This window comes from Mixophyes fleayi, chromosome 6 (assembly GCF_038048845.1).
Source record: "Mixophyes fleayi isolate aMixFle1 chromosome 6, aMixFle1.hap1, whole genome shotgun sequence".
NCBI lineage: Eukaryota > Metazoa > Chordata > Amphibia > Anura > Limnodynastidae > Mixophyes > Mixophyes fleayi.
The window spans coordinates 187,106,475-187,132,810 of record NC_134407.1 but is presented as its reverse complement, the minus strand read 5'-3'; the positions used below and the strand labels follow the sequence as shown (position 1 = coordinate 187,132,810).

The 26,336-nt window shown below is 40.6% G+C and overlaps 1 protein-coding gene across 2 annotated transcripts in view; it reads left to right on the top strand.

Moving 5' to 3' along the window:
• The window catches only part of PPP1R16B (protein phosphatase 1 regulatory subunit 16B), a 35,293-nt gene extending 10,533 nt beyond the window's left edge, over positions 1-24,760 (top strand). Inside the window, exons 3-11 of one of the 2 annotated variants that reach the window (XM_075177583.1) lie at positions 5,121-5,191; positions 6,185-6,330; positions 13,428-13,531; positions 13,672-13,796; positions 16,609-16,734; positions 16,888-16,963; positions 17,623-17,752; positions 21,117-21,297; positions 23,323-24,760. In XM_075177583.1, coding sequence (XP_075033684.1) covers positions 5,121-5,191; positions 6,185-6,330; positions 13,428-13,531; positions 13,672-13,796; positions 16,609-16,734; positions 16,888-16,963; positions 17,623-17,752; positions 21,117-21,297; positions 23,323-23,799 — 1,436 coding nt within the window. In that variant the 3' untranslated portion in view covers positions 23,800-24,760. The remainder of the gene's footprint in view (positions 1-5,120; positions 5,192-6,184; positions 6,331-13,427; positions 13,532-13,671; positions 13,797-16,608; positions 16,735-16,887; positions 16,964-17,622; positions 17,753-21,116; positions 21,298-23,322) is intronic. The other variant, XM_075177584.1, reaches the window with a different exon arrangement.
• Positions 24,761-26,336: the final 1,576 nt, after the last annotated feature.

The following is a 26,336-nucleotide window of genomic DNA, read 5'->3' as shown; positions in this document are numbered from 1 at the left end:
ATTTCTGATAATTACTAGGTTCATATGCGTCATAAAGTCTATTTACACTGGCTGCCTGTGTATGTATATGAGTCCAGTGAGAGTTTGTCCCTGGCACAATTGCTGAATTAATAAGCTTTTGATGAAGTGTAAACGTCAAGGTGTGGCTTACAAGGCCTGCGCTATACAAAGGTGGCTGGGGTGGGTCACTCAGACATATAACACTTCACTGCATCCCACACCAGGACACGGAAGGGGTTAAAGAAGCACAAGGACACCTGACTATATTTGTCCCAATAAACCTTGGTGAGGCTTGTTATGCAGGCTTGTTAGGAACCGGAGCAGGCGGGTTTGAGAGAGCTCAGTACCAGATTTCTGTTTAAAAGAATTAGGTGTGTGTGTGTGTGTGGATGGTGGGGGGTGGTAACACTTTCCCTCTGCAAACATTTTGAGGATTTCAGGATTTTGTCATTTGCATTTCATTGGTTAGAAATCCTGAGGGTTAATGAACTTGTAAACGCTAGTGTTCCCTGTGTGATCCCACGCTTACTAATAACCTCAACTCTGGAGAGGAAGTTTGATGTAATTAGGATATCTGCTTATCTATTTCTGGTTTATCTAAAAGAGGAACCAATCTTACCATTATAAATGCGTGTATGGGACTGGCACTGTGAGCACTGCCTGATAAAAGATAATGTAAATGTGCATGAAAAGCCATCAGATGGAACATAAAAGCAAAAATAAATCAACATTGGCACTTCAGGAGTTAAACATGATGTCCTCCTTGAACAAACTTATTAAAAATACATTACTTCTTGCATGACAGTAACATGGACAGTTAGTTATATAGAGACCGGATACTTAACCTGGAATCTCGTTATACAGAATTCTCTGAAAAACAGAAACAAATAGATAATGTCATATACAGACCTATGTGCCTCCTCCCACAGTCACTGTAAGAAGCAGTGCCAAATAATTTAATGAGGAGGGTAATGACAGAGGCACTGTGGGAATAAAAGCCTGCCCACATTCTTGTATTTGGAAATGCCTCTGGAAATGCATTATTATTATAGGCCAAGGTCTGATCTCCACCAATGCTAAGGAAGTAGGAAGATCAAGTACTCTTGCAGGGGAAAAAATTATTTGCTAAACAGGGAATGCAGCCAAATGATCTTTAGGGTTCTGCAATGTCCAGACAATTTATGATGCTAAGGTGTGTTACACTAATGTGGTCGTGTGCCCCCTCTTTCTTTTACCGCACAGGGATACGTACAGATGTAATGTTGAGGAGAGCCCCAGTCAAATTGAAGCACTTTTTCAAGTCTCCATCAAAGTTCGTAGGGCTCAATTCAATTGAGTGGTGTTGAAAAAAATACTTTAAAAGCACGCCTACATTTTTGAAGAATATTTCAGAATTAAAAATGGAGCTCATGTACAAGCAAAGTTTGTTTTGAGATACACTATACCACTACACATCTCTCTTTACAAAAATATGTTCTGTTCATACATAGACTGTCCCCTAGTCTGTATAGCTTCGAATGGTCATTGAAAACCCACCTGTTTATAAAAGCCTACCAGACCTCCACCTAACTATTTCACCATATACCGCACCCACTTTTATCCTCCATCTCTCCCTATCTTGCTTCTTGCCCTCAGATCCCCTTACATTGGCTCACCCCCATGTGTCAACCGTTTGTCTACCCCTTTCTCTTTAGATTGTAAGCTCTAGTGAGCAGGGCCCTCTTCCCTCCTGTTCTCATCATCTATAACCTTTGCTCACCAGCTGCACTGCGCACCTCCTCCTTGGGCTCTCTGTCCATTGACTCCACTCCTCCATGGTCTTTGCCCCCCTTTCAGTGGCTCTAAACCTGTTAGTTCCACCCACGCTAATGGGCACAGGTTTCAGCCTGCGATCAGAATATATCTCTTGCACCCCAGTAGCTGTGTTGAGAGTTGTAATGTTATTTGTTTAGTGCATTATACTGTTATACGACGATGTTTGCCCTCTGTACGGCGATGCGGACCTCATGTGGTGCCCTGTAAATAAAAGTTAATAATAATAATAAGACATCCCAAATTTCTGTGTCCTGCAGATTATTAAGCTTAGTTTGCTTACTGGTGGGGGGTCAGTCAAATGGTTATAATCCAGTCAAAATGTGTTGAGCAATTGTTAAGACAACTTTTACCTCAATTCAATGTGTGCTGGACCAGAGAGGTTACTACCTCCTTAGACTGCTAAAAGTTATGGGGTTGATTGTCGCTTGGTACAATATTAACATTTTCTTTTGCAGAAGGTTTCATGTTGGACTTAACAAAACAAAGTGCAGGCGGGTAGTGTCATTATCTAAATGACGACTCCAAAATTGACATTTCTAGCTATGGACCATGAGTATTACCTCCCATTCCATTACAGACAACTGAAGCCACACACACTTCTATCCATGCTGGGTAAATGGCTATCGGCCTACCAGCTCTGAATGACGTCTCCACTCCAAAGTGTCAGATTGGGGTATGAATGAAAGGCTAAATGAGTTATAGCAAAAGGGGAAAAGTTATCTAAAAGTGGAGAACAACTGTAAAAGAAGTCTTGCATACATATGCAAGATATGTGGGTTATTATTTTTGTCTGTTGCCAATAGACAGCGTGCATATTTCAACATTCTTATGTATTGTGCTCATTTATGAAAATACAGGGTGTGGATAGTCTACAGGTATTATAAGCCACTGCTCTTGGTTAAAAACCGGTTCAAGAAATCTATAAAATTACGAGAAAGAACATTATAACTATACGAAGATTCTGTATAGTTGTTAATAAAGAATTTAACAAGTTATAAAATAAGAATGAACATACAAGAGAGAGCTTGTGGCTGGGAAGCCCGGTTTGACCTCTCAGAAAGCTTCGACTGCTCTACAAGTAGCTGCTGCCTCAACAATCAATCACACACTTTAATTGAATGCCGTATTAAATAAAGTAGGAATCGATCAATGTGTAACTGGTGACCTAGAATTTAATGGATATCTCATTGATTGCAACTAAAATATACAAGTACATATGATCTCTGAAGTGCACGAAGGGGCTTGTTGATTTTGTAAAAAGACAAAATGTATTTGATAACTACTGGGGTATATGGTAGACTAGGGTATGCACGCCAGTCATTTGTGTCTTTCTCAAAACTATAGACCATGACTGTATGTATATGTAATATACAAATGTGTATGTGTATATATATATATATATATATATATATGTATTACATATAAATATATAATTACACATACATACAGTCAATGCCTAAAATTTTGAGAATTACATAAATATTATTTTTCACAAAGTCTGCTGCCTCAGTTTTTATAATGGCAATTTTGACAGTTTACATATACTCCAGAATGTCATGAAGAGTGATCAGATGAATTGCAAGTCCCTCTTTGCCATGACAATGAACTTTATCCCAAAAATAACATTTCCACTGCATTTCATCCCTGCCACATAAGGACCAGCTGACATCAGGTTAGTGATTCTCTCGTTAACACAGGTGAGAGTGTTGACAAGGACAAGGCTGGAGATCACTCTGTCATGCTGATTGAGTTAGAATAACAGACTGGAAGCTTTAAAAGGAGGGTGGTGCATGAAATTATTGTTCTCCCTCTGTTAACCACGGTTACCTTCAAGGAAACACATGCAGTAATCGTTGCTTTGCACAAAAAGGGATTCACAGGCAAGGATATTGCTGCTAGTAAGATTGCACCTAAATCAACCATTTATCGGACCATCAAGAACTTCAAGGCAAGAGTTGTGAAGAAGGCTTCAGGGTGCCCAAGAATGTCCAGCAAGCGCCAGAACCGTCTCTTAAAGTTGATTGAGCTGCGGGATTGGGGCACCACCAGTGCAGAGCTTGCTCAGGTATGGCAGCAGGCAGGTGTGAGTGCATCTGCACGCACAGTGAGGTGAAGACTTTTGGAGGATGGCCTGGTGTCAAGAAGGCCAGAAAAGAAGCCACTTCTGTCCAGGAAAAACATCAGGGACAGACTGATATTCTGCAAACGGTACAGGGATTGGACTGCTGAGGACTGGGGTAAAGTCATTTTCTCTGATGAATCCCCTTTCAGATTGTTTGGGGCATTTGGAAAAACGCTTGTCTGGAGAAGGAAAGATGAGCGCTACCATCAGTCTTCTGTCATGCTAACAGTAAAGCATCCTGAGACCATTCATGTGTGTGGTTGCTTCTCAGCTAAGGGAGTGGGTTCACTCACAATTTTGCCTAAGAACAGAGCCATAAATAAAGAATGGTACCAAAACATCCTCTAATAGCAACTTCTCCCAACCATCCAAGAACAGTTTGGTGACGAACAATTTCCAGCATGATGGAGCAATTTGCCATAAGGCAAAAGTGATAACTAAGTGGCTCGGGGATCAAAAAATTGAAATTTTGGGTCCATGGCCAAGAAACTCCCCAGACCTTAATCCCATTGAGAACTTGTGGTCAATCCTCAGGAGGTGGGAGGACAAAAACCCACAAATTCTGTCAAACTCCAAGCATTGATTAGGCAAGAATGGGCGGCCATCAGTCAGTATGTGGCCCAGATTGACATCATGCCAGGGCGAATTGCAGAGATCTTCAAAAAGAAGGGTCAACACTGCAAATATTGACTCTTTGCATAAACCTAATGTAATTGTCAATAAAAGCATTTGACACTTATGAAATACTTGTAATGTTACTTCAGTATAACATAGCAACATCTGACAAAAAGGCCTAAAAACACTGAAGCAGCAAACTTTGTGAAAACCAATACTTGTGTCATTCTCAAAATTTTTGTTCATAACTGTGTGTGTGTGTGTGTGTGTGTGTGTATATATATATATATGGGCTGTAACTAGGGCTGTGCGACAGGGGCGACCGCCCCGGGTGCAACGCTGAAGGGGGGGCGCAATTTAGGAATATTTTAGGTTAGTTTAGTTAAAATTGAGGGCTAGAGGGGCAGCTTTTCTCTTTCTTGCCCCAGGCGCTAGAATTCTAAGTTACGGCTCTGATATATATATATTAATATATATATATATATATATATATATATATATATATATATATATATTATATGCACCTTTGTTTCTAATTATTCCTTTCTGTCTCTTGTCTCTTCTGCAGTCCTCTCGTTACTTCAGAGTAAAGTTGACCCCAACCTGAGTAATGAAGATGGTTTGACAGCTCTACATCAGGTATGAGGACATATATGCTGTTCAACTAACACTTGTCAACCATTTGTTTTAAGGTTTTTCTTAAAAGAGCATTATCTTGGTCTCTGCCTGCACTGAGTGTTTATTAAAGCACTGGATATGCTCCATTACTTGGACCTCTGGTAGAGGAGGGGTTAAACCAAACCAATGCCAGTCTTTGCAATGGGAAAGAACTTCAGAGCCTGTACATTCCTAGCGCCCTACACAGATCTCTGCATCAAGGACGGCATTGTGTGCCACCCACTGTTTGTCTGTCTGATCCTGTACCCTCCATCATATTGTACAAGGGTTAGCAAATAGCTTCAGAAGGAGCTCAACTAGAACTTTCCCTGCTCCCAATGAAATGTTTTTAATAGTGGATAATTTGAAACTTTTTTTTTTCCCATTAAGCTAAGAACCACTTATTGTGCTAAAACAAGCTGTTTCTTCATATGAACATAGTAAACAAGTCACACCTACTTGTATGACATTACGTTGTTTAGTGTATTGTAATCAGAAAAACACACACACACCTTTATATCATTTTAACTAAATATCTTTTTAAATTGATTGTTTGATTATGTTTTAATTGGCATCTAAATGAAAATGAATTTTGCGGGGCACCAATTTGTTTTGAAATTGGTACCACCATCACACTGGGGTTCGTGCTGTCATAAAACATGTGACTACATTCTGTAGAGCAGTGTTGTCTAACCTGTGACACTCCAGGTGTTGTGAAACTACAAGTCCCAGCAAACCCTTCCAGCAATAAGCTGCTATATATTGGCAAAGCATGCTGGGACTTGTAGTTTCACAACACCTGGAGTGTCACAGGTTAGCCAACACTGGTGTAGAGTAACAGGTATTTGTGATGGGTTACTCTTGACGAGGGGAATATGACACAAGTGGTGACTAGAATTATAATCCTGTAGGAAATCTGTATATTCAGTCATTGTCTTTCCTCCGTCACTTAGTCTTGTCTCTCTGTCCCCTCAGTGTTGCATTGATAACTATGAAGATCTTCTCAAGTTGCTGCTATCACACGGTGCTAATGTTAATGTGACCGACAATGAGCTCTGGACTCCTCTCCACGCCGCAGCCACCTGTGGTCACACTAACCTGGTGCGGATACTGATTCAGCAGTAAGTATATTATATGCCGGAGATATTGTATGTCACTGCGCTGTGTCATGTTTTATTATGGAGTCCCTACGGCTCCTCAGGATCATAACATTTGCCGAAATGTAAGGATATTCCTTTTAATGTGTACCCAGGGGAGCATTTGCAAAGTGCCAGAGACCTTCCTCTGTAGTGGAGCCGCCAACCTGGTGGGGTAATGCCCCCTTCGGCGGCTATGGAAGGGAGAAGTTGCTGTACCGGGCCCAAAATTTCTCCTGGCGGGTCTGCATGTACCTATCTATGAGTCAGAGATTTGTGGGCTGATGCCATTATCCAGGGACAAACTCAGGATTTGTTGAGAGGGGTTTCCATGCCACACCGCCAGTGGACGTGACCAGTATGCATGGGGGCGTGGCTATAATTTTAGTCAGTGCTTGGCTGCTCTCCAACTCTTCCTATCAACATCATATACACGGGCAATGCTGCGTGTACTACTGTTAGGTGCACACAGCTATCCCTTTTCAAGCAGAGCCGGGACAGGGTCCAGCCACCTCAATTATACAGTGCCCCAGGCTTGGAGGGGGGTTTGTAGACACTAGAAAACCCCCTCCCCTCAGTTTGCCTATGTTATCATTTGAATTCAGCCTATGAAGAACTCTGTGAGTGAGGTGACAGGTCCGCTTTCAAGTTCGTATGTGAGGCACTGAATTAATTCCTGAAGCTACGATTGTTCTTCAGGAATTACATTTTTTACATTCTAAGCCTATTTTTCTTCACATTTCCCACTTTGCTCCCTACCACATACCTAGTTTCTGGCAAGGTCCTCAGGCCTAGAGTTCCTAATTCTGACCTACAGCACCACAGAAGTCCGTCCTGCAATGAGGAAGGGCCACTCTTCAACTGATAATATCTGCAGCTATCGCTCTGTAAATGCTGTTAAATAGGACTCTTACCTAGTCTCCTTCAAGAGTAGGGAGACGTTAGCTTTCTCTGAGTGTAACACGAAAATCTTACAAGTAAACCCAGAGTACATTAGTCCTGTTGCCATCTTGTGGTGGGACTAAAAGCAGCATCCGTGTCCCATGAGGCTAGATAGAAGTGACAATGCATTTTCCCTCACCACTGTGCTAGCATTTGGCCGTAATAAAACCTAGTTATTTTCCCATAGTATCTGGTTCTTACAACACACAGACTGAATGAAGTCCCTGAGTATACGTACAGGATTATCAGCTCATAGCCGGCCTGCTACAATGTGATAAATGCTGCGACTCACATGGATTCAACCTGTGGCGTTTACCAGGGCTTCTTCCTCTCCACACTGCTCAATGATCTCAACATACTGTGTAAAGGAAATGTGTATTCTACCAGTAATTAAAAAGGATTGTTGTTTTTGCTGGCAGGTGTACTGAACAAAATATGGGGTGAGATGCTAAAATAATGGATAATGGCCTAGGTGGCGTTTTACAAATGCAGGCGTTGTGTTTCACACTGCATGTGATGTATTGTGGTTTGCAAACACCTAAACTGTATTCGATGTAGGTTAAACCGTATAATGAAACCGGATGTAAAACTAATGCTTCCATTTGTGGCCCTATAAGGTGCTTGTAGGACTACAAGTTCCAGCATGCACATTTCCGTCAGTGCATACTTGCATTTGTACTGTTGCAAGTATTAATAATTATCACAATTTCTTTGATACTTGTAACTCTTTTTGTTTCATCCTAATCATATGTAGGTCACACACAGACTGCGGTAATAAGTTTATGGGATTATGAATTTCTTGCTAAGATCACAAATATTATTGCCTACAAATGGTGCTTCATTAGTGTGTATATCCACGTTGTATTTTCTGGAGGGGAAACGTATGATGTTATTGTTTTAAATTCATTGTATAGTAAGTAGCATGTTGTTTCCGCAGCGTTTTCACCCCCCATTGCTCACATTAAAATGCGGAAACAAAATAGTATAAACTCACTCAGACATTTATCTACACTATGTATTAATTTCTTAGCTGAGAGTGGTCATTTACATATAATGATTGCCTAGCAATTCACAATAATATGATTCAGACAACTTACGGTCCACTAAGATGCAAAGTTTTTCAAAGGTTTTACAAGTGCTTGTATGTATTGAACTCTGATCTCCTAGCTAAAAACGGTATAAACCCTAAGCTTCCATTGATGACATCATCATCGCCATTTATTTATATAGTGCCAATGATTCCGCAGCGCTGTACAGAGAACTCATTCACATCAGTCCCTGCCACATTGGAGCCCACAGTCTAAATTCCCAAACATACAGAGAGAGAGAGAGACTAGGGTCTATTTTGATAGCAGCCAATTAACCTACTAGTATGTTTTTGGAGTGTGGGAGAAAACAGGAGCACCCGGAGGAAACCCACGCAAAAACGGGGAGACCCATACAAACACCACACTGCTCTGCTAAGCGCTGTGACCTGCATCAGAATCTTCTTTCTTTGGTGTTTATACTAGTCAGAAAAAGGGCAGTTTTCAGACATACTACGAGGCAAAGTAGTTTCTTAATCATAGTTGCTGACCTTTCAGAGTTTCCGTCTGGGAGAATGGAGGGGAATCCCGTGATGTCAGGGGTCGGTGGAACACAATGCCGCTAATTGCATCATCACGCTGGGTCCCGCGGCCCCCGCTTCTTTGGCCTGGCTTCAGGGAGATTGACAGAGTCTCTTGGGAGTCTGGGCGGTCACCCACTATTTCAGGAGTCTCCTTGACATTTCTGGGACATTTTACATGAGTCAACCTTAGAAAGAGAGCTCCCATACAACTTATCCTGGTGTGATTGCATTTGAACATCGCAGTGCCTTTAAACGCTACACTGTCATAGATCTGAGCAATAACTTTTGTAGAGAACAGACATGGGCTTTGCCTTGCTTTACTCAGAAGAAGAGCTCTACTTACAGGATATGTTTCCATGTTATGTCTCATGGAGAATTATTGATGTGGTAAGCAGTATCATATGCTTCAGACATCGGGATTGTCGTGCCTAACTCAGAACAGTTGGGAGGTGTGGCTAAATGACCCTCTTTGTCTTCAACAAGGTCTTGAAAAGAGTCTTGGATTTGCTCCATCTTAGCTAGAAGATAAACATATTGTGTATCTTTAATTTCAAAACAAACTATTTTAAGTGGTTTTTGGATTTTTGGAAACCGTACACAGTCAGTTGCAGTAAATTTCATAACGGGCTTGTTCAGATTTCCACATCTAAATGCAAAATAAAACCAGATCAGTATTAGCATAGTATGTAAGAGTGACAGGTTGGACCTCCTATCCCACCTGTGCATTTTTGCTGGGGATCCTGCTGGGCTTGCCTTGCACCATCCCCTTTCTTTACCCCAAATTGTGCCCCTCTACCCGCAGTAGGAGAGGCCTGCTGCCATTACTAGGCTCCTTTGCTGGCATCTATAACCGGTTCCTTCTAGGTAACTTTCGCTGCTAGTGTACGCCCTCGCTGGGCACCTGGGCTGACCTCTTCCTTTAGATCAGGGTTGGTGTGAATGGTTCCCCCTGGCCTATCACGCTGGCCAGAGCTGCAGGTAGCGGGCAGAGCGTTGATACTGGAATGTTGGAGCCCAACCTCAGAATAGCCGGATAACGGATTAGATTGGTCTAATCTGTAAATCACAGGAATTGCCGCAGGTAAATAGGCATAAAAGCGGGATCTTGAAGCAGTAATGGTTTATTAGCTCAAGTATCCTAATAAGAACAGTTACACTAGTTTGAGGTACTAGTGATCTCAGAAGGTACAAATGGAATAATACTACCACTTTACATGGTCAAACAGTCCGCTTTTTATACAGATTTACACAGATACCCTGGCAGGAAGTAATCCACCCTCCTGCCCCTCTAACCAATCCAGGTGCTTCTTGCAGCCTGCACATAAATCAGCCTGGAGGGGGTTAACACCTTTTTACATTGCTGCTAGCGGCACCACAACATCTGAGATTTTATATTGAATGTTTACCATCAGGATATAACATTTTCTCTAATCTTGCTTTTAACGCAATTTAACTTGCAAAATTCACATTAATTTGTAATCCCTTGCATCCTGAGTTTTACAAACGTAGGAAGTCTACCAGCAAGTCTAATTACCCTTCCTGTGCTTAAAGGCTCAGCAGACGTGTTGGTCACTGAGCGATGTAAAGGTCTAATTAACATGAGATTGCCTGTCTCCAGACAGTTTCAAAAACACATCCTCTCCACACATATGTTTATTTGGGATTTCCTATAGAAAAGTTACAAAACCCAAACATGACATACTCTCTCAGAAATCAATACCTCAGAAATCAGTACATTTCTAATACACAGTATCAAAAATCAGTACATTTGCAATGATATAAATTGGCGCACTGCGCTAATAATTTAAATACATTTATACAATAAGTTATTTATAAGTGATCCAGCCACAGTGAGTATGTAGGCACACTGGCATTGGGATCAATGTACGTGATGAATAATTAGTATAATCATATTCTCAGTAGTTGCCTGTTTGTATTGTAAAAGATCTCTTTGGTATGTGGATCACTAAGGTGCTTGATAAAATAACAGGGGCCTGATTTATCAAGGAACGCAGAGTGAATGTAAGTTCCGTGTTTTGTTTTCTTTGGGTTGTGTACTAATTTCCGATGCTGTAACTGCCGACAAGAGTTACAGTGAAATGTTTACTCGGAATGTTCATGTCACCTCCAAAGTATTGATTCTGAATGTTTAAAAAACTTACTTGCAGTAAACTCGATTGATTAAACAGTCCGGCAGCACATAAAGATGCGCCTGTGTACGCCGACAGTAATATTAGTACACTTGCACTCGGAGTAGAGGTGTTGCTGTAACTCTTGTTACAGAACCGGGAATGTCCGTACCATTAATACACCTGAAGTTGTAGTTTCCAGGTGAATATGGGTGTAAGTACAGTCTGCCTATAGGGCACTTGCCATATGCAGACAGACACAACACACTGCAGGATACGCACAATGCATATGTACAATATAAACGCTCATAAAAAAAATAATTAAATACATTAACACCTGTTAGTAATATAATAAATAATAACAAATATTTGAAGAAGAAAAAACATTTTTCATTTTATTTATACATGAAATACATTTTTCAGGATGTTATTAATGTCTACTGTACATAAAATGCATTTTTACATTTGCTCTTAATTGCAAACACATGTTCTGGCGTACATACCCAGCCGTCATCACGATCAGTGGGCACTTACACCTAACCTGTAGCTGTTGCAAGTGATACGGCTAAAAATCACATACATCAAAGATGCCCAGAGCTTGAACCGGACTAATGTGCATGCACTCATTCTTTTTTTTTTTTTTTTTTAAATCCAGTATTTTTATTGAAATTTTTTAAGATATAAACATACTAAACAACAAAAAGAAAAACAATCGCATACATATCGGAATTAAATGACGGAATTTACAAGATTACATTAAAGCATAATAATAATAAATGTGCTATATTCATTCAGGATCATACATCGTAAATGCTTATACATAAGTATGTTACACATGCAGGGTTTATTACATGGACTCAGATACTTATTATAAGAACTGCGGTAGCCATACATTTAAGTAGATAGAGCATCTGTACTAGATGCATGCACTCATTCTTGGCACGTCCTTACTGTACATTGTACATGCACGCTCCCAGTCCCCTCCCCGTCCAGTGTTTAGGCTGTTGTAAGTGTCATTTTTTTGTTTGAAGATGAATTGGATGTTGCTGGATTCACTGGCGTATAATCTGTTTCAGTGCATGTACATAGCAATTGCACACAAAATATGGCACGTATCTGCATTTACGTACCTTAATGAATCAGGCCCCTTATGCATTATTTATGTATGTATATATATATATATAGATAGATAGATAGATATATAGATATATATATATATATATATATAGATAGATAGATATATAGATATATATATATATATATATATATAGATAGATATATATATATAGATATATATATGTGTGTGTGTTTTGTATATACAAAATATATATTATTAAACTCTAAAAGCCAAACTAGATTGTAAAAAACATGAATCCGGATTGGTGTTTGCACTATGGATAAGGATATCTATAATACATAGCGACACTTAACACACCGTTCCTTATTATTATATATCGCTGCATTGCGGAAGCACAACTGAAACATTGTAAATGCATTAATGTTCTCCTCAACATTATTCAGGAAGTGGCATTATTATCTTGGTGGTTGGATGCTTACAAGTAATGTTAAAATCCATTATACTATTGAAAGAGTAGTAGGTGCTTGGAACACATTTCCAGTGTATGCAGTAGGAAAAATAATATTAAAGGTTGGCTGATCCTATGTCATATTGATATAGGTAGAGTGTGTAATTCTTTTTACCATACCTCCCAACAGTACCTGTTTTTGCAGGACTGTCCTGATTCTCTTATTGAACTTTAGATAATGTGAGTGTGGTTTGTTTGGGTCTGGATGTGGCTTGGGCAAATCAATTCAGGGGCGTATTTTATCCCCATTTAGCATTTTGTAATGTTGGCAGGTAAGCTGGGCACACACTACAGAAAATTACTGCAGATACGATTCCTGTAACGATTTTACCAATGACTGAAAGTCCAGATGAGCATGTAGATTCATGTGTGCACACCTACATGATTTACCTTCATATCTGTGCTCTTCATCTCTCATAACCATCTGCTGAAAAGATTGTGACTCTACTCACTCTATAGATATCTGCCTACACTGCTGGTGGTTAGTGCGCGCACACTTCCACATTTGCATGACATCATTGATCGTCATTTGTAGTCAGTTTATAAAATCAAATCAAACGATACGATGTGCTTTGGCACGATCAAACATGATCGTGGGAGCCCGTACACACTGATGCAATATCGGAACTGACAGTCGTTTATCATGTGTTTGGCACAATAATTGTTTGAAAACCCCGTAGTGTGTACCCAGCTGCACATCAAACACTGTAATGTTGTCGACGTTCCACAAGACTGATAAACAGTTAGTAAGTAGGAATAGCTAATCACTAACATTGACTAACACTGTGTTTCATTGTGATTCTCCTCCTTCTCCAGTGGTGCAGACTTGCTGGCAGTAAATGCAGATGGAAACATGGTGTACGACTTGTGTGAGAATGAAGCTACACTGAACGTCATAGAGAGCTGTATGACCTACAAAGGTGAAGCAGAATCCCTTTCTCTACCTCAGAATGTTCCTCACTAATAACTCTCGGTTAATGATTATACCATGGGGCAATGTGTCTTAACCCCAGTGATTTACTTAGGATTGCACCTAATCTATGTCCTCCTCCCTCGCTAGGCATCACGCAAGAAATGGTTAATGAGGCTCGACAGGCTCCAGAGTATCACATGCTAAATGACATCAGAGTACTGGTAGAAGCCGGACAGGACCTGAACAGAACAGACAGCCAGGGGGCTACTCTGGTGAGATATTTGGTTGTGCAATATTACATGCGCTGGATTTAGTGTCACGGAGAGATAGCCCAGCCACTGCCTCCCACTACACTCCCACAGTGGGTAGAGGGATTGAGAGCTAGTGCTTGTTTATTGGGGGAAACATGTCATTTGTAACATTGTTTGTAACAATGCATCCTGCAATTCATGCTCGTGAAACAGTAAAAATGCCTTCCTGCAGGGTAAATGTCATTTTTTTTAAATTCTCCTTTTTTAGGGTGAATGTGCCCTTTTTAGCAGGTAAGCACCTGGGTTTATGGGCCAAGATGACAGCACCTGCAGGGGTGCAAAATGTAGCGTCCTCTGGTGGGAGGAGCTGTGTAGAACCGGGTGTCCCTAGTTATGTGCGCTGGATGCACATATTGGACCTCATTTAGAGTCGGACGCAAAGTCCGTTTTAGGCGCATCCCACAAAAAAACACTTATCACGCATGTGCAGCAAGCACCATATCCGCCTGCATCTTGGACGTAATTAACACTTGCGACAGCTTGCGGCTCACTACGAGAGAATGGGAGGAACGCAAAATTGTGAAGGCGTGATCATGTAAATACATCCTAGTCACAGAGAGGCGCAGACGCAACACACATTAAAACAAGGCTAAAGCTGTGCGGCAGGAATTATGTGGCGCAAGTGTTGGCTGCAGGAACTGCTGGCAGCTCGGTAGGGTATTAAGAGTGGGACGCAACTGGGGTTGCTTGCCACTCGGAATACCCTACCAAGCTGCGGAACACTCCCACTCCTACACTTCTTAAACGGATTTTGCGTCCGACTCTAAATGAGGTCCATTATGCAGCATATGTGCATATATATGCACATATGCTGTGCCTTATATTGCATCAAAATGCAAAAACAAGATTTAGTTTTTCTGGATAGGATATTTAAATGACATTGTAGGGGATTGAGAGCACCATTAAGGGTGTGTCCCTTTGTTAGCGGGTGGAAGTAGAACAAAGGGATTGCTCTCTCCCCTCTCCCCCCCCATAAATGCAGCAATATTGATGCACAAAGCCTCGTGAATTCTAGAATAACAAGTGCATTTCTGCAAAAATAGGTACATGAGCAAATGATCTGCAGGGACACGTTTCTACGTGCTTGTAATTGACCCTTACTTATTTTACTAGGCAGTGTGTGCCACAGTGGTTCGCATTGCTGTCTCACAGTGCTGGGGCCACTTTGTGAAGTATGTATGTTCTCTGGGACTCTGAGTGCTCCAGTTTCCTCCCACAGTCCAAAAACATACTGAAAGGTTACTAAAGTGTATCCGTGTGTGTGTTTCTTTGTTAGGGAATTTAGACTGTAAATTCCAATGGGGCAGGGATGGATGTAAATGATTCAGTATTCTCTGGAAAGCTATGTGTAATGTTGGCAATATACAAATAAATTATAATAATAAATAAATCTCTATGGACTTATCAAGACAAACAACTTGGGGTAAATTTATCAAGCTGGGGTTTGAGAAATCGGAGATGTTACCTATATCAACCAATCGGATTCTAGTTATCATTTATTTAATACAATCTACAAAATGAGAGCTAGAATCTGATTTGTTGATATAGACAACATCTCCACTTTATCAAACCCGCAGCTTGATTCGATTTACCCTCTTGTCTGAAACAACTCTTATTGCCTTGCAAACATACGTAGATAAAACTTTTTTTAATATCCAGACAGCAGAACAACCAGTAGTTATACTATCCTGCATACATGGTGGCGCTATCACGAGGCAAACCTAGGCAGTTGTCTAGAGCACCAGAGATAGGGGGCACCTATACGCTGATGTCACTCACCCAGCGTCTTTATTTTCATTACTGAGTGCCAGGTGCTGGCATGTTGGGGCAGGAACCAGAAGCTTCATTCCCTGTGGAGCACCTAGCTGCTGCTCCTCCACGTAGTATTGGGCTGAAAGTGTGGCACTGGCTATGATGTCACAGCCCAATGCAACACTCTTGAAAATCTGCCCAGCGCCTAGGGGAAGAGAGGTGCCCGACGGGCATGGGCCAGCCCTGAGCACATACACAAACAATAAAAACACTTGCACACAACCACACAAAGTTTCTTACCTTACACTTAACTATAACAATTTCGCACCAGGCAACAATAAGTTATTTTTTTGTCCTGGTCTGGTCTGTTGTTGAATTTGTGTTTTAGTTGTAACTCCGGACAAGTGATGAGAGTATATTTGAATATTTTAATGCTGCAGTTTTATTAAAGGCAAAGCCCAGCACTGATTGATACACTTACCCCTTAGATTATTTTACATTGTGACAACACTGATGCAGCACTTGCAGCTGAGTTTGCAGAGAACCAGCTTTGGGAAAAATCAATAACACTGTTTGCAAATCATCTTATTGTAAATTGAAGGATGTAAATTTAAATGAAAATAAGTAATGAGCATCTCCTTATGTTTTAAAATAGAAAAAACAATATTGGGAGTTATGTGTGGCTGGGTGTGCGTGTAAAATAATTATAATGATGGTATGTAGTGTAGCATGTGCATTTCATAGCTTTCTGATCTTGTACAAGAACAGACATCAACATACCAATTATTAATAATCCCCTAGAGCAGTGTTGGCTAACCTGTGACACTCCAGGTGTTGTGAAACTACAAGTCCCAGCATACCCTTCCAGCAATAAGCTGCTTTATATTGGCAAAGCATGCTGGGACTTGTAGTTTCACAACACCTGGAGTGTCACAGGTTAGCCAACACTGCCCTAGGGGCGGTGCACTGCATTGTATTTACTAGAACAGACTATGATACAAGCTCTGTTTTTACTCTACAGCTCCATATTGCAGCCTCTCGGGGATACGCAGAAGTGACAGAGACACTGCTGGAAAATGGGGCTCACGTGGATGTGAAAGATTCGGACTCATGGGAACCTCTGCACGCTGCATCCTTTTGGGGTCAGGTAAGATCTGTTTAGACTGTGACATTATTTGAAAGCTTGCCATCGTTATGGCTTGAAGATACCTCTGGTATATCTCTGGTGCATTTTATCTATTTTTTTACATTCTTGTCCTATGTTTTTGATCACCTTCCTCCATATTGGTATCTTTTGCAGATCTACGTGGCTGAGATTTTGGTCTCACATGGTGCCAGTTTAAGCAGCAAGACTTCCTTGGAGGAAACTCCTCTTGGTGAGTCAGGTCTTCCACTGCTGTCTTCAGTATACCGTATGCAGAGCAAGCTTGGGCATCTTCGTCTGACCCACTCACCTATTTAATGTTCAGGGAAATCAAGGTTCTCTGAACCAATCTCTACTGTAAGAGTGACAGGGCCTGCTCTCACAAGTGAAGGTTCACGAAATCATCTAGGCACCTGAGCATTTGTCATGATACACTGTATTTTATATCATTCAAGATCTATACATAAGATAATAACTTATGCTATGTATGTAGGATTAAATATATACTCAGTGTAGAATATGATATAGAGCTATGTAGCTGTAGGGCAGTTCCTAATAGAATAAAAGAAGATTCTTTTAAAAAGAAGATTCTGTAAAAGCAACGTTCATAGTAGATACTGGTCTAATTCCAGCAGAAGCTGCAGGAAACGTGTATTGTAGTCCAGGAGATGAGAATATACTTCTGTGGTTAGTCCAGGAGGTATGATCAGGTTCCACAAACATAAAATAACACATCAATCGTGGCTGACATAGTAGAAATATGTTATGGTTTCTCATCACACTTGTTACACCATTGTTATGTCATTCCTAGAATCTACACCAGAATGTTTTATGTGTGCAGGTGCCCCCACAGCCTCTGCCAGTCATCAGTATCTATACTTCTGTCCCCAGATCTATGTGAGGATGATGAGCTTCGTTCTTTGCTCCTGGAGCTGAAGCACAAACATGACCTCATTATGAAGTCTCAGCAGAAAAACAAGTCATCTCTAAGCCGCAGGAGCTCCAGCACTGGAAGTCATGGGTCAGTATTAAAAGTCATGATTACAGCTCTCATAATAATAATAACTGGGTGTCTGAATTTTGGGGAAGTGCTTCATAATATGGAGGTGTTTTTAGAAATAACTGTTAATAAATATATAAAGAGAAATACAGATTTTGGGTGTAAAAAGGGGGCTGCCATGCTCTCTCACACTCCTCTGCAGCAGATTGCCATGTCAGTAGGCAGGTGGTTCTCTAAACAGGCAGAGCAGGAGTGACAGCTTGGCAGACCTGCAGTGCAGAAATGCACTTTGTACATTGGTTGATTTAAAAATAGGGGCAGGACCAGTAATGTCTCGATAATTAAATCGCCTCCAGAATTATCACCCATTTGAGATCAGAACACTGAGCTGATCCATTAAGGATCTTAATTTGAGAAACTTCTTATTTCAGTCTCCTGGACAAAACCATGTTACAATGCAAGGGGTGCAAATTTAGTATTCTGTTTTGCACATAAGTTAAATACTGACTGTTTATTTATGTAGCACACAAATACTTGATAGCTTATTTGTACACTGAAATTTAAAGTTGATATTTGTGTGCTACATGAAAAAACAGTCAGTATTTAACATATGTGCAAAACAGAATACTAATTTGCACCCCTTGCATTGTAACATGGTTTTGTCCAGGAGACTGAAATAAGAAGTTTCTTAAGTTAAGATAATTAATGAATCAGGCCCACTGTCCTAAAGATGTGGAAGGAGATATTTTTAGCTGTCTGTAGTATAATGGGTAAGTAATACTCTTTAACATACCTACACTGTTAGTGTAAAAGTGAACAAAGTGTTTCAATTTGTGGTTTAGTCATCATTTAAATAATACTCATTTCCTCAGTCATAATGGCGTGAGAGATGGTACTTGTGTTGTGGATAGATATTTTTTCCATCGCTTGCCCTGATCTTCAAAGAATGCCATGTGTCTTACAGGAAAACCAGACAGAGTGTGAATAGTTCCATTTACTAGTTATCTATTTTTCAGGCTTACAATATTTAGTGTCTTGGCTGAAAACAAGTGTCAGATAAACAAACCAACATCCTGTTATGAGAGGATGTCGCTGGTTAACCATGTTTTAAAATTGCGTGTATATTTTAGCTAGTACAATGTATATGCAAAACCTATTTTATCATCAAGAAGAGCTACTTACTTAGAACTTCAATAAAGGAAGAGATCTTTGATGGAAACATCTGTAAAATGACCAGATAAACATTGCTAAGGTTCACTCCACTATGCTTGTGACAGACAACCAATCAAAACACTTTTGGCCACAGTTTGACTTGGACAATCATCCAACTTTCAAACGCAAATTCTGCTTTATAAAATAACGGGGAGTTTAGTGTTGTACATGAGTTGCTCTGGCAGTCACCTGCCATCAAACTACAGTGAGGGCATGCACATAGAAGTTATTTTTTCACAATGTTTGTTTACTTCCATTGCCCATAAATAAAAAAAAAAAAATACATTTAAAATTTATCCTGAAGAAAAAAAAAACTTAGTAAAATTAGGCTAGTAAATAGTAACTGTATTCCCTCTGAAAACGAACATTGAGCTGGTCATATGGGATAAAACACAAGTGGTCTTCAAGGGGTTAATGTGTTTTATGAATTGTTATAGCTGTTCGTGCTTTCTTTTTACTGTTACACAGTTATGGGATCTATTATCCAATTATCTAGAATACCTTGGGCTTGAGTTTTGCAGATAAAAGTTTGTTTCCATAATTTTGCACACGGAGGCAAAAATATATTAAATTACATTAAAAATACATTTACTAATGACTACTCCCTTTCCCCACACTACCCTCCTCAGTGAATTGTTTAGCAGAGCTCTTCACAGTGGCTGTAGAAGGACACTCAAGTATATTGTCTGTGTGTGATGTTATTATCCAATATCAACAATTATTCACCTAATATCCTATACCTATATATTATCTTTTCATATTATTTAAACTACGTCTTCCCTTTTACTGCAGAATAAGTACATTGGCTATACAAAGTATTCAACCTTTGGAGTTTTTAACATTTTCTTTACATAGTGGAATCAACATGGATGTATTTGGGAATTCTTATCAGCCAGCAACACAAAATGCTCTTTTTCTTAATTAATTGCAATAAAAAATAGACCACTACTCTTTTTATAAATATCTACCCGTTTTGCTTTAATACTTTGTATAAGCCAGTGGTCCCCAAACTGTGCGCCTAGGCTCCCTGGGGTGCCTCAGTGATCTCACAGGGGTGCCTCGGCCAGGACCAGTGGTAAGTAAGGCGGGGGACTACTTGGTAATAATTTTGGCTTAGGGGTGCCTTGAAAAAATTTTGGACAACCTAAGGGTGCCTTGAACTGAAAATGTTTGGAATCCACTGGTATAAGCACTGTTTGTAGGGAATTCAATTAGTCGCAAAGTGTCTCCAGAACGTCCGTGAGACACTTTACGGCGGAGATTTCGCCCACACGCCACATAGCCGGCAATTGAAACATCACCACCACCCCCCTTAGCTTCAATTACAGTTGTGAGCTAGGCAAGTCTCTTATATATATGTTCTTATATCCCTGATTGGTGCTTTTTAGTAACATTTTCTAAGATTTCCTTTGACTGTTCCATGATCTTCATTATGAAGCTCTTGTTTGTAAATGCATTATCTGTGGGACCTCTAAAAAACAGGTTTCTGTGTGCACCAGTTAGACTTCATAAACATGACAGACATATAAAGTATTCATAAATTAAATAGCTTAAAGCTCAAAGGTGCAAATCTGCACTAACACCATAGCTGTCATTTGCTACTGCATGCTGTTTGTGAGGAGTTTGTATGCTCTACCTATGATTTCCAACCATCGTCCAAAAACGTACTGGCTTCCAGTGGCAGATTCAGGGTGGAAGGGGGGGCTATAAGGACAATGCACAGCCCCCCACCCTCCCCTAGCAAAGCACTACTTACTGCTAGATAGCCGAGAGTAAGGCAGAGGATCCTGCCCGGTGGCTCTAATTATATTTTAAACAGAATCGGAGATGCTGGATATCATCCGCTGTCTGTTACTTAGCCACCAATCAAAGTGAAGGAGGGGGCGGACCCACCAATGAGAATGAAGGAGGGGCAGGGCTATGCTTAAGCACCCCTCCCCCTCCCTTAAAAATGTATAAGGCTTCTAACCAAATTATCCATAGTACGTGCCCGTGGTGTGGAAATTAGAGTGAAAACTCGCAGCACCCTTCAGCAATGTTGGTAAATAACCCCTCAGTATGTGGTAAAACCTAGTAATACTGTCAATTTAATTTTGTGAATACAGCATGTCGCCAGTTTAAATGGCTTTTATTAACATGAAATCCAAACGCTGACAGTCAGTTTCTCTCGCAGGAAGGTGGTACGGCGTGCCAGCTTGTCAGAGAGGACAAACATGTACAGGCGGGAATATGAGAAGGAGGCCGTAGTGTGGCAGTGCATGGTTTCCGCAGAAGACACTGAGGGGATGCAAGAGGAGGAGGAGAGCAGCCCTGACATACAACGGGTAAAGACCAAGCCGGAAATAAAAATAAATGTATGAACAAACAATATATAGGAGTTTTTCTCCAAAGGTCTGAACTATTGTAACTAGTCAGAACTTTCTGTAGTCTGCGTGCATTTCATAGATTCCTTCTGAGGCCTGAAATGCACTGCATTATTCCATATATAGCAAGCTCCATTGTTACTTACAGTAATGAAAGTGAATATTATATTGACAATAATCAGTTTTTTTTGTAGTGTGTATGTATGTGTGTATATAAGAATAATGCACCCCACACTATGAAATATAATGATATAAGCAGTTCAGTGATCATATTAAAGTATACCACCCACACTCTATATATAGTGATTTTATACAGGTCATGAAGCTCTGAGATTGTGGGGTAAATTTATCAAACTGCGGGTTTGAAAAAGTGGAGATGTTGCCTATAGCAACCAATCAGATTCTAGCTGTCATTTTGCAGAATGTACTAAATAAATAACTAGAATCTGATTGGTTGCTATAGGCAACATCTCCACTTTTTCAAACCTGCAGCTTGATAAATTTACCCTTATGTCTTATATCCCTCTATTTTACAGAGGGTAGAGGGGGGGATACTGGTTTGGGCCTCATGAAAAAAAATGAAAAGTTACCTATAAAACCTGATGCTGTTTTTTTTAGCCTTTTTGAAATCTGGTTCATGTTGTTAAATCTGCATATTTCCCCCTGAAAGCCACTTCTGCTTAAGTCCTTGTGGTTGACATAGGGTCATATGTCCTTTATCACTCAGGATGGGAGATCCCCATGGGCCCTCTTGAAGACAATGCATCTCCGGCCCCTTACTTTCACCGTCATTTCCTATATTATTTTGGAGTTTCCAGAAGCGCTGGGGTACATGAGTGTATCAGCAAACTGCTCTGGCTTCCCAAACGTTTGGTAAAATGTTTTGCACGACCTCAGCCAACCAGCTTTCCAGCTCTACTACTGTACTGGATCAGTAGCTAGACAGAATTGTGAACATTCCAGTGAATTATGAAACTCTTTGTGATAACATTGGGCTGAGCAACATATTTTTGTGTGCTTACACAAATGTGTGATGGTGTGCATTGGATGCCAGGGCATGGTCTTCTCATGCCTGATCGCCTGAGATGTTCTTCATTCTTAAATATCTACCCTGAGTCATGTATTAATGTACGCAGCAAGCCTAATGCTCTAAGTAATTGCAATAACCTGCTCGAAAATCTCTGCAAGTTCACTGGAACAAGTGTATTCATACAAGCACCTTGCCCCAAGTCACTTTATTTCTTGCCCAGGTCATACTTAACCACTAAGTTTAAATGGGCAGGTTGTGGGGCCCCTTTCTGCCCTGGGCTTCAGGCTAGTGCCACTGGACAGGTCCACTTGTTTAACTGCAGGTGGTATATATACTAAACTGCGGGTTTGAAAAAGCTGAGATGTTGCCTTTAGCAACCAGAGTCTAGCTTTGTAGAATGCACTAAATAAATGATAACTAGAATCTGATTGGTTGCTATAGGCAACATCTCCACTTTTTCAAACCCACGGTTTAGTAAATCTAGCCCCAGGAGTACATTGGGATACTAAACATGTCTCACAATTCTACCTTGATCAGGTCTATAGACAAGCACACAAACCTGTTTCTGTGAATACCGGTGAGTTGAGAGATGTGGGGACTCTGGTTTTGTTAATAAGTCATATGAGTATATTGTGAGCAGCCCAGTGGCTTAGCAGTTAGCACTTCTGGGTTCATGAGTTCGATTCCCAACCATGGCCTTATCTGTGTGGAGTTTGTATGTTCTCCCTGTGTTTGCGTGGGTTTCCTCCAGGTGCTCTGGTTTCCTCCCACACTCCAAAAATATACTAGTAGGTTAATTGGCTGCTTTTAAATGGACCTTAGTCTGTGTGTGTGTGTATATTAGGGAATTTAGACTGTAAGCCCCAATGGGGCAGGGGTTGATGTGAGGGAGTTCTCTGTACAGCGCTGCGGAATTAGTGGCGCTATATAAATAGGTGATGGGTATGATGATATTAGTCACTTAATTCTTATGTATATTTTTACAGAGAGAAACTGTGGATCCAAACTCAGTCTTGGCAACTCAAGAAAACTTTACAGATAGCCAGTTCCGGAATGGTTTCTGCTCTCCAATCCCGCCTTTCTATTGTTCCCAAACCATTACTGATTCACCAATCCCTACCCCACTAACTAATGGTAGTAACAATCACTCCCTGACCTCTTACTCACAAAGCCCTTTATGGACTGGCATCCTGGACCAGACCCCACTTACTCTTTCCGAGCTGAAGAGACAGAGGATGGCCTCCAAGCAGGGAAGGCACCTGGCCAGGAGTACTAGCGACCTGCTCGGATCTGGAAACATAGACTACTCTAGCGATCCCGGAACACCAACATGGTGCTCTAACGGTGCGCCTGTCTATTACACACATACCAGCGGGGACCCCCCAATACTACGGCTAAAATCTCAAGTGGAAGATGAAGGAGAAGAGGCCGCCAGCGTCTTACGGTGTTGTCGGCTGTCATGACTGCAGGTAAACAGAACTTTGCAGAATATTGTATCTGTGTTCTATGCAGAGCAAGGTGTGCATGTAAGCCATCCGATCTATGAGTAGATGTATATGCAGAAATACATATACTGTACATTCACTGACCAATGTGTATGTCTACACAGAACTATGTAGATCTGTACATAAAGGACTTTGTGAGCAGCGTACATAGTTTGGGTTATACTTACCTGTGTATAAAGAATTAAGATTACCTGACTACGTATAACTGCAAATGTATCATACAACCTTTAGCACTTTTAGCCTGTTACTGAACTACAACTCTCAACATCTTCAGGTAGTTAAATGACGTTGCTGCACAACAGCAGCTCTGGTGCCAATAATTTCTTGCTTTGGATGTACAGGTTGGCTCTACCGGCACAGAACTATAATGTAATTATATAAATGCCATGTCTTATGTATATGTATGTACAAATCAATGCTTATTTATAGACATATATAATACATATATGTACATACACAGCGGTGTGTATTTGTATATAACAGAAGGATGTATATAAAGATAAAATAATGTGTATATATACATATAGTATTGTATGTGTGTATGATAACAGAAATATATTTCTGTATCTCTACAATGCATCCGTGAATGCAGAACAGAGTATCATGGATGGATTAGCTTTGGCATGGTGGCTGTAGATGATAGAGCCATGTTTGCCTCCTACTGGATTACTTGTAATATAAAGTAGGTGCCAGTTACCACTGTACAGACACCTGACACAAATAGCAGCATGGGATATGAACATGTACAGCAATACCTGTGGACTGCAACAAGTCTCAGGGTATTAATGAGCAGGGAATGCAGAGCATTGTTGGGTGTAGACATGTATTACAGTTTGTACTCTCAAGAAAAGAAAAATTTGCTAATTAAATGTAATAAATCCTGCATCATTTCCTTTTGTAATAAACTGATTTTAACAAATCTCATTGTGTGATTTTTTTCAAGAGAAGGCAGGAGTAACGGCATATATTAGTGTGTCTTATCCTAGCCAGATCACCTTTGTTGTATGAGCCGGATTAAATAAGATGTGTAATGAAACTGATATTCAATAGAAAACATACATGGGGGGTGGGGGGGGGGTCAGTATCAAAATATACGGTGGGGTCAGTATCAAAATACGCGGGGGGTCAGTATCAAAATACGCGGGGGGACAGTATCAAAATACACGGGGGGTCAGTATCAAAATACACGGGGAGGGGTCAGCATCAAAATAAGTGGGGGGCCAGCATCAAAATACGCAGGAGGTCAGTATCAAAATACATGGAGGGGTCATATATTAGTGTGTCTTATCCTAGCCAGATCACCTTTTGTTGCATGAGCCGGATTGAATAAGATATGTAATTAAACTGATATTCAATTAAAAACATACATGGGAGGTCAGTATCAAAATACATTGGGGGGGGGGGGTCAGTATCAAAATACATGGGGGGTCAGTATCAAAATAGATGGGGGGGTTAGTATCAAAATAGATGGGGGGTCAGTATCAAAATAGACGGGGGTCAGTAATAAAATAGATGGGGGGGGGGGCAGAATCAAAACACATGGGGGGGTCCGTATCAAAATAGATGGGGTCAGTATCAAAATAAACAGGGAAAACTAGAATGTTTCTTCAGGACCCTCCAAATGAGATATAGGAGAATGTGTACATTTACACTCTTTTCTCTTGGTCTCTCCGCGCCTCAGGTCTTTCAATTTGTTACCTTCATGTATATAAAATGTGGACAACAGAGTTATTTTTATACCCTTCGCTATAGTGGTTTTACTATTCTAGATATGTTGAAAGTGTTGATATGCAAAAGTTTCATTGCTGGAATAAAAGTTCCTCCTGATGTGCCTATAAAGCATGCAATAAGTTAATTGTACATGTAAGTTTATTGATTTTGAAAATGGGTAACAACACTTGAAATATTGTTGAAAAAAAAAATACACGAGGGGTCGATATCAAAATACACAGGAGGGATAGATCATTTTGTGGCTGGGGAGGATGGATAATCGCTATCAAGATGAACCTGCTTCCCAAAATCCTATATCTGTTCCAGACCCTCCCTGTTAAGGTCCTCGACACAGTGTTTAAAGAGTTGCAATCCTCCTTCCTGAAAGTTATCTGGAACAGTAAGACTCCCAGAATCTCCCTGACAGTCCTTCAAAAGCCTAGAATCCGTGAGGTGGGGATCCTCAGAGGTCATGCTCTATTATTTTGTATCTCATTTGAGCTAAGTGGCGGCCAGCTATGCCCCCTACCATACCATTGCTTGGGTGGACCTGGAGACACACTTTGTTAAAGTCGACTCCTTGTCTTCGCTTTGGGGCCTCCCCAATGTTGATTGACCTCTCACGGCTAACTCTCTCTCCTCCCTTAAGTTCTGTTTATCTATCTGGGACTTGTGCAAGCCCCGATTCTAATTGTTCTCCCCTATTTATTCCCCCTTTGGTGCCACTATGGAATAACCCAAATTTCTCTCCTGCCCACTCATCCCCTCACTTCACAAAGTGGATT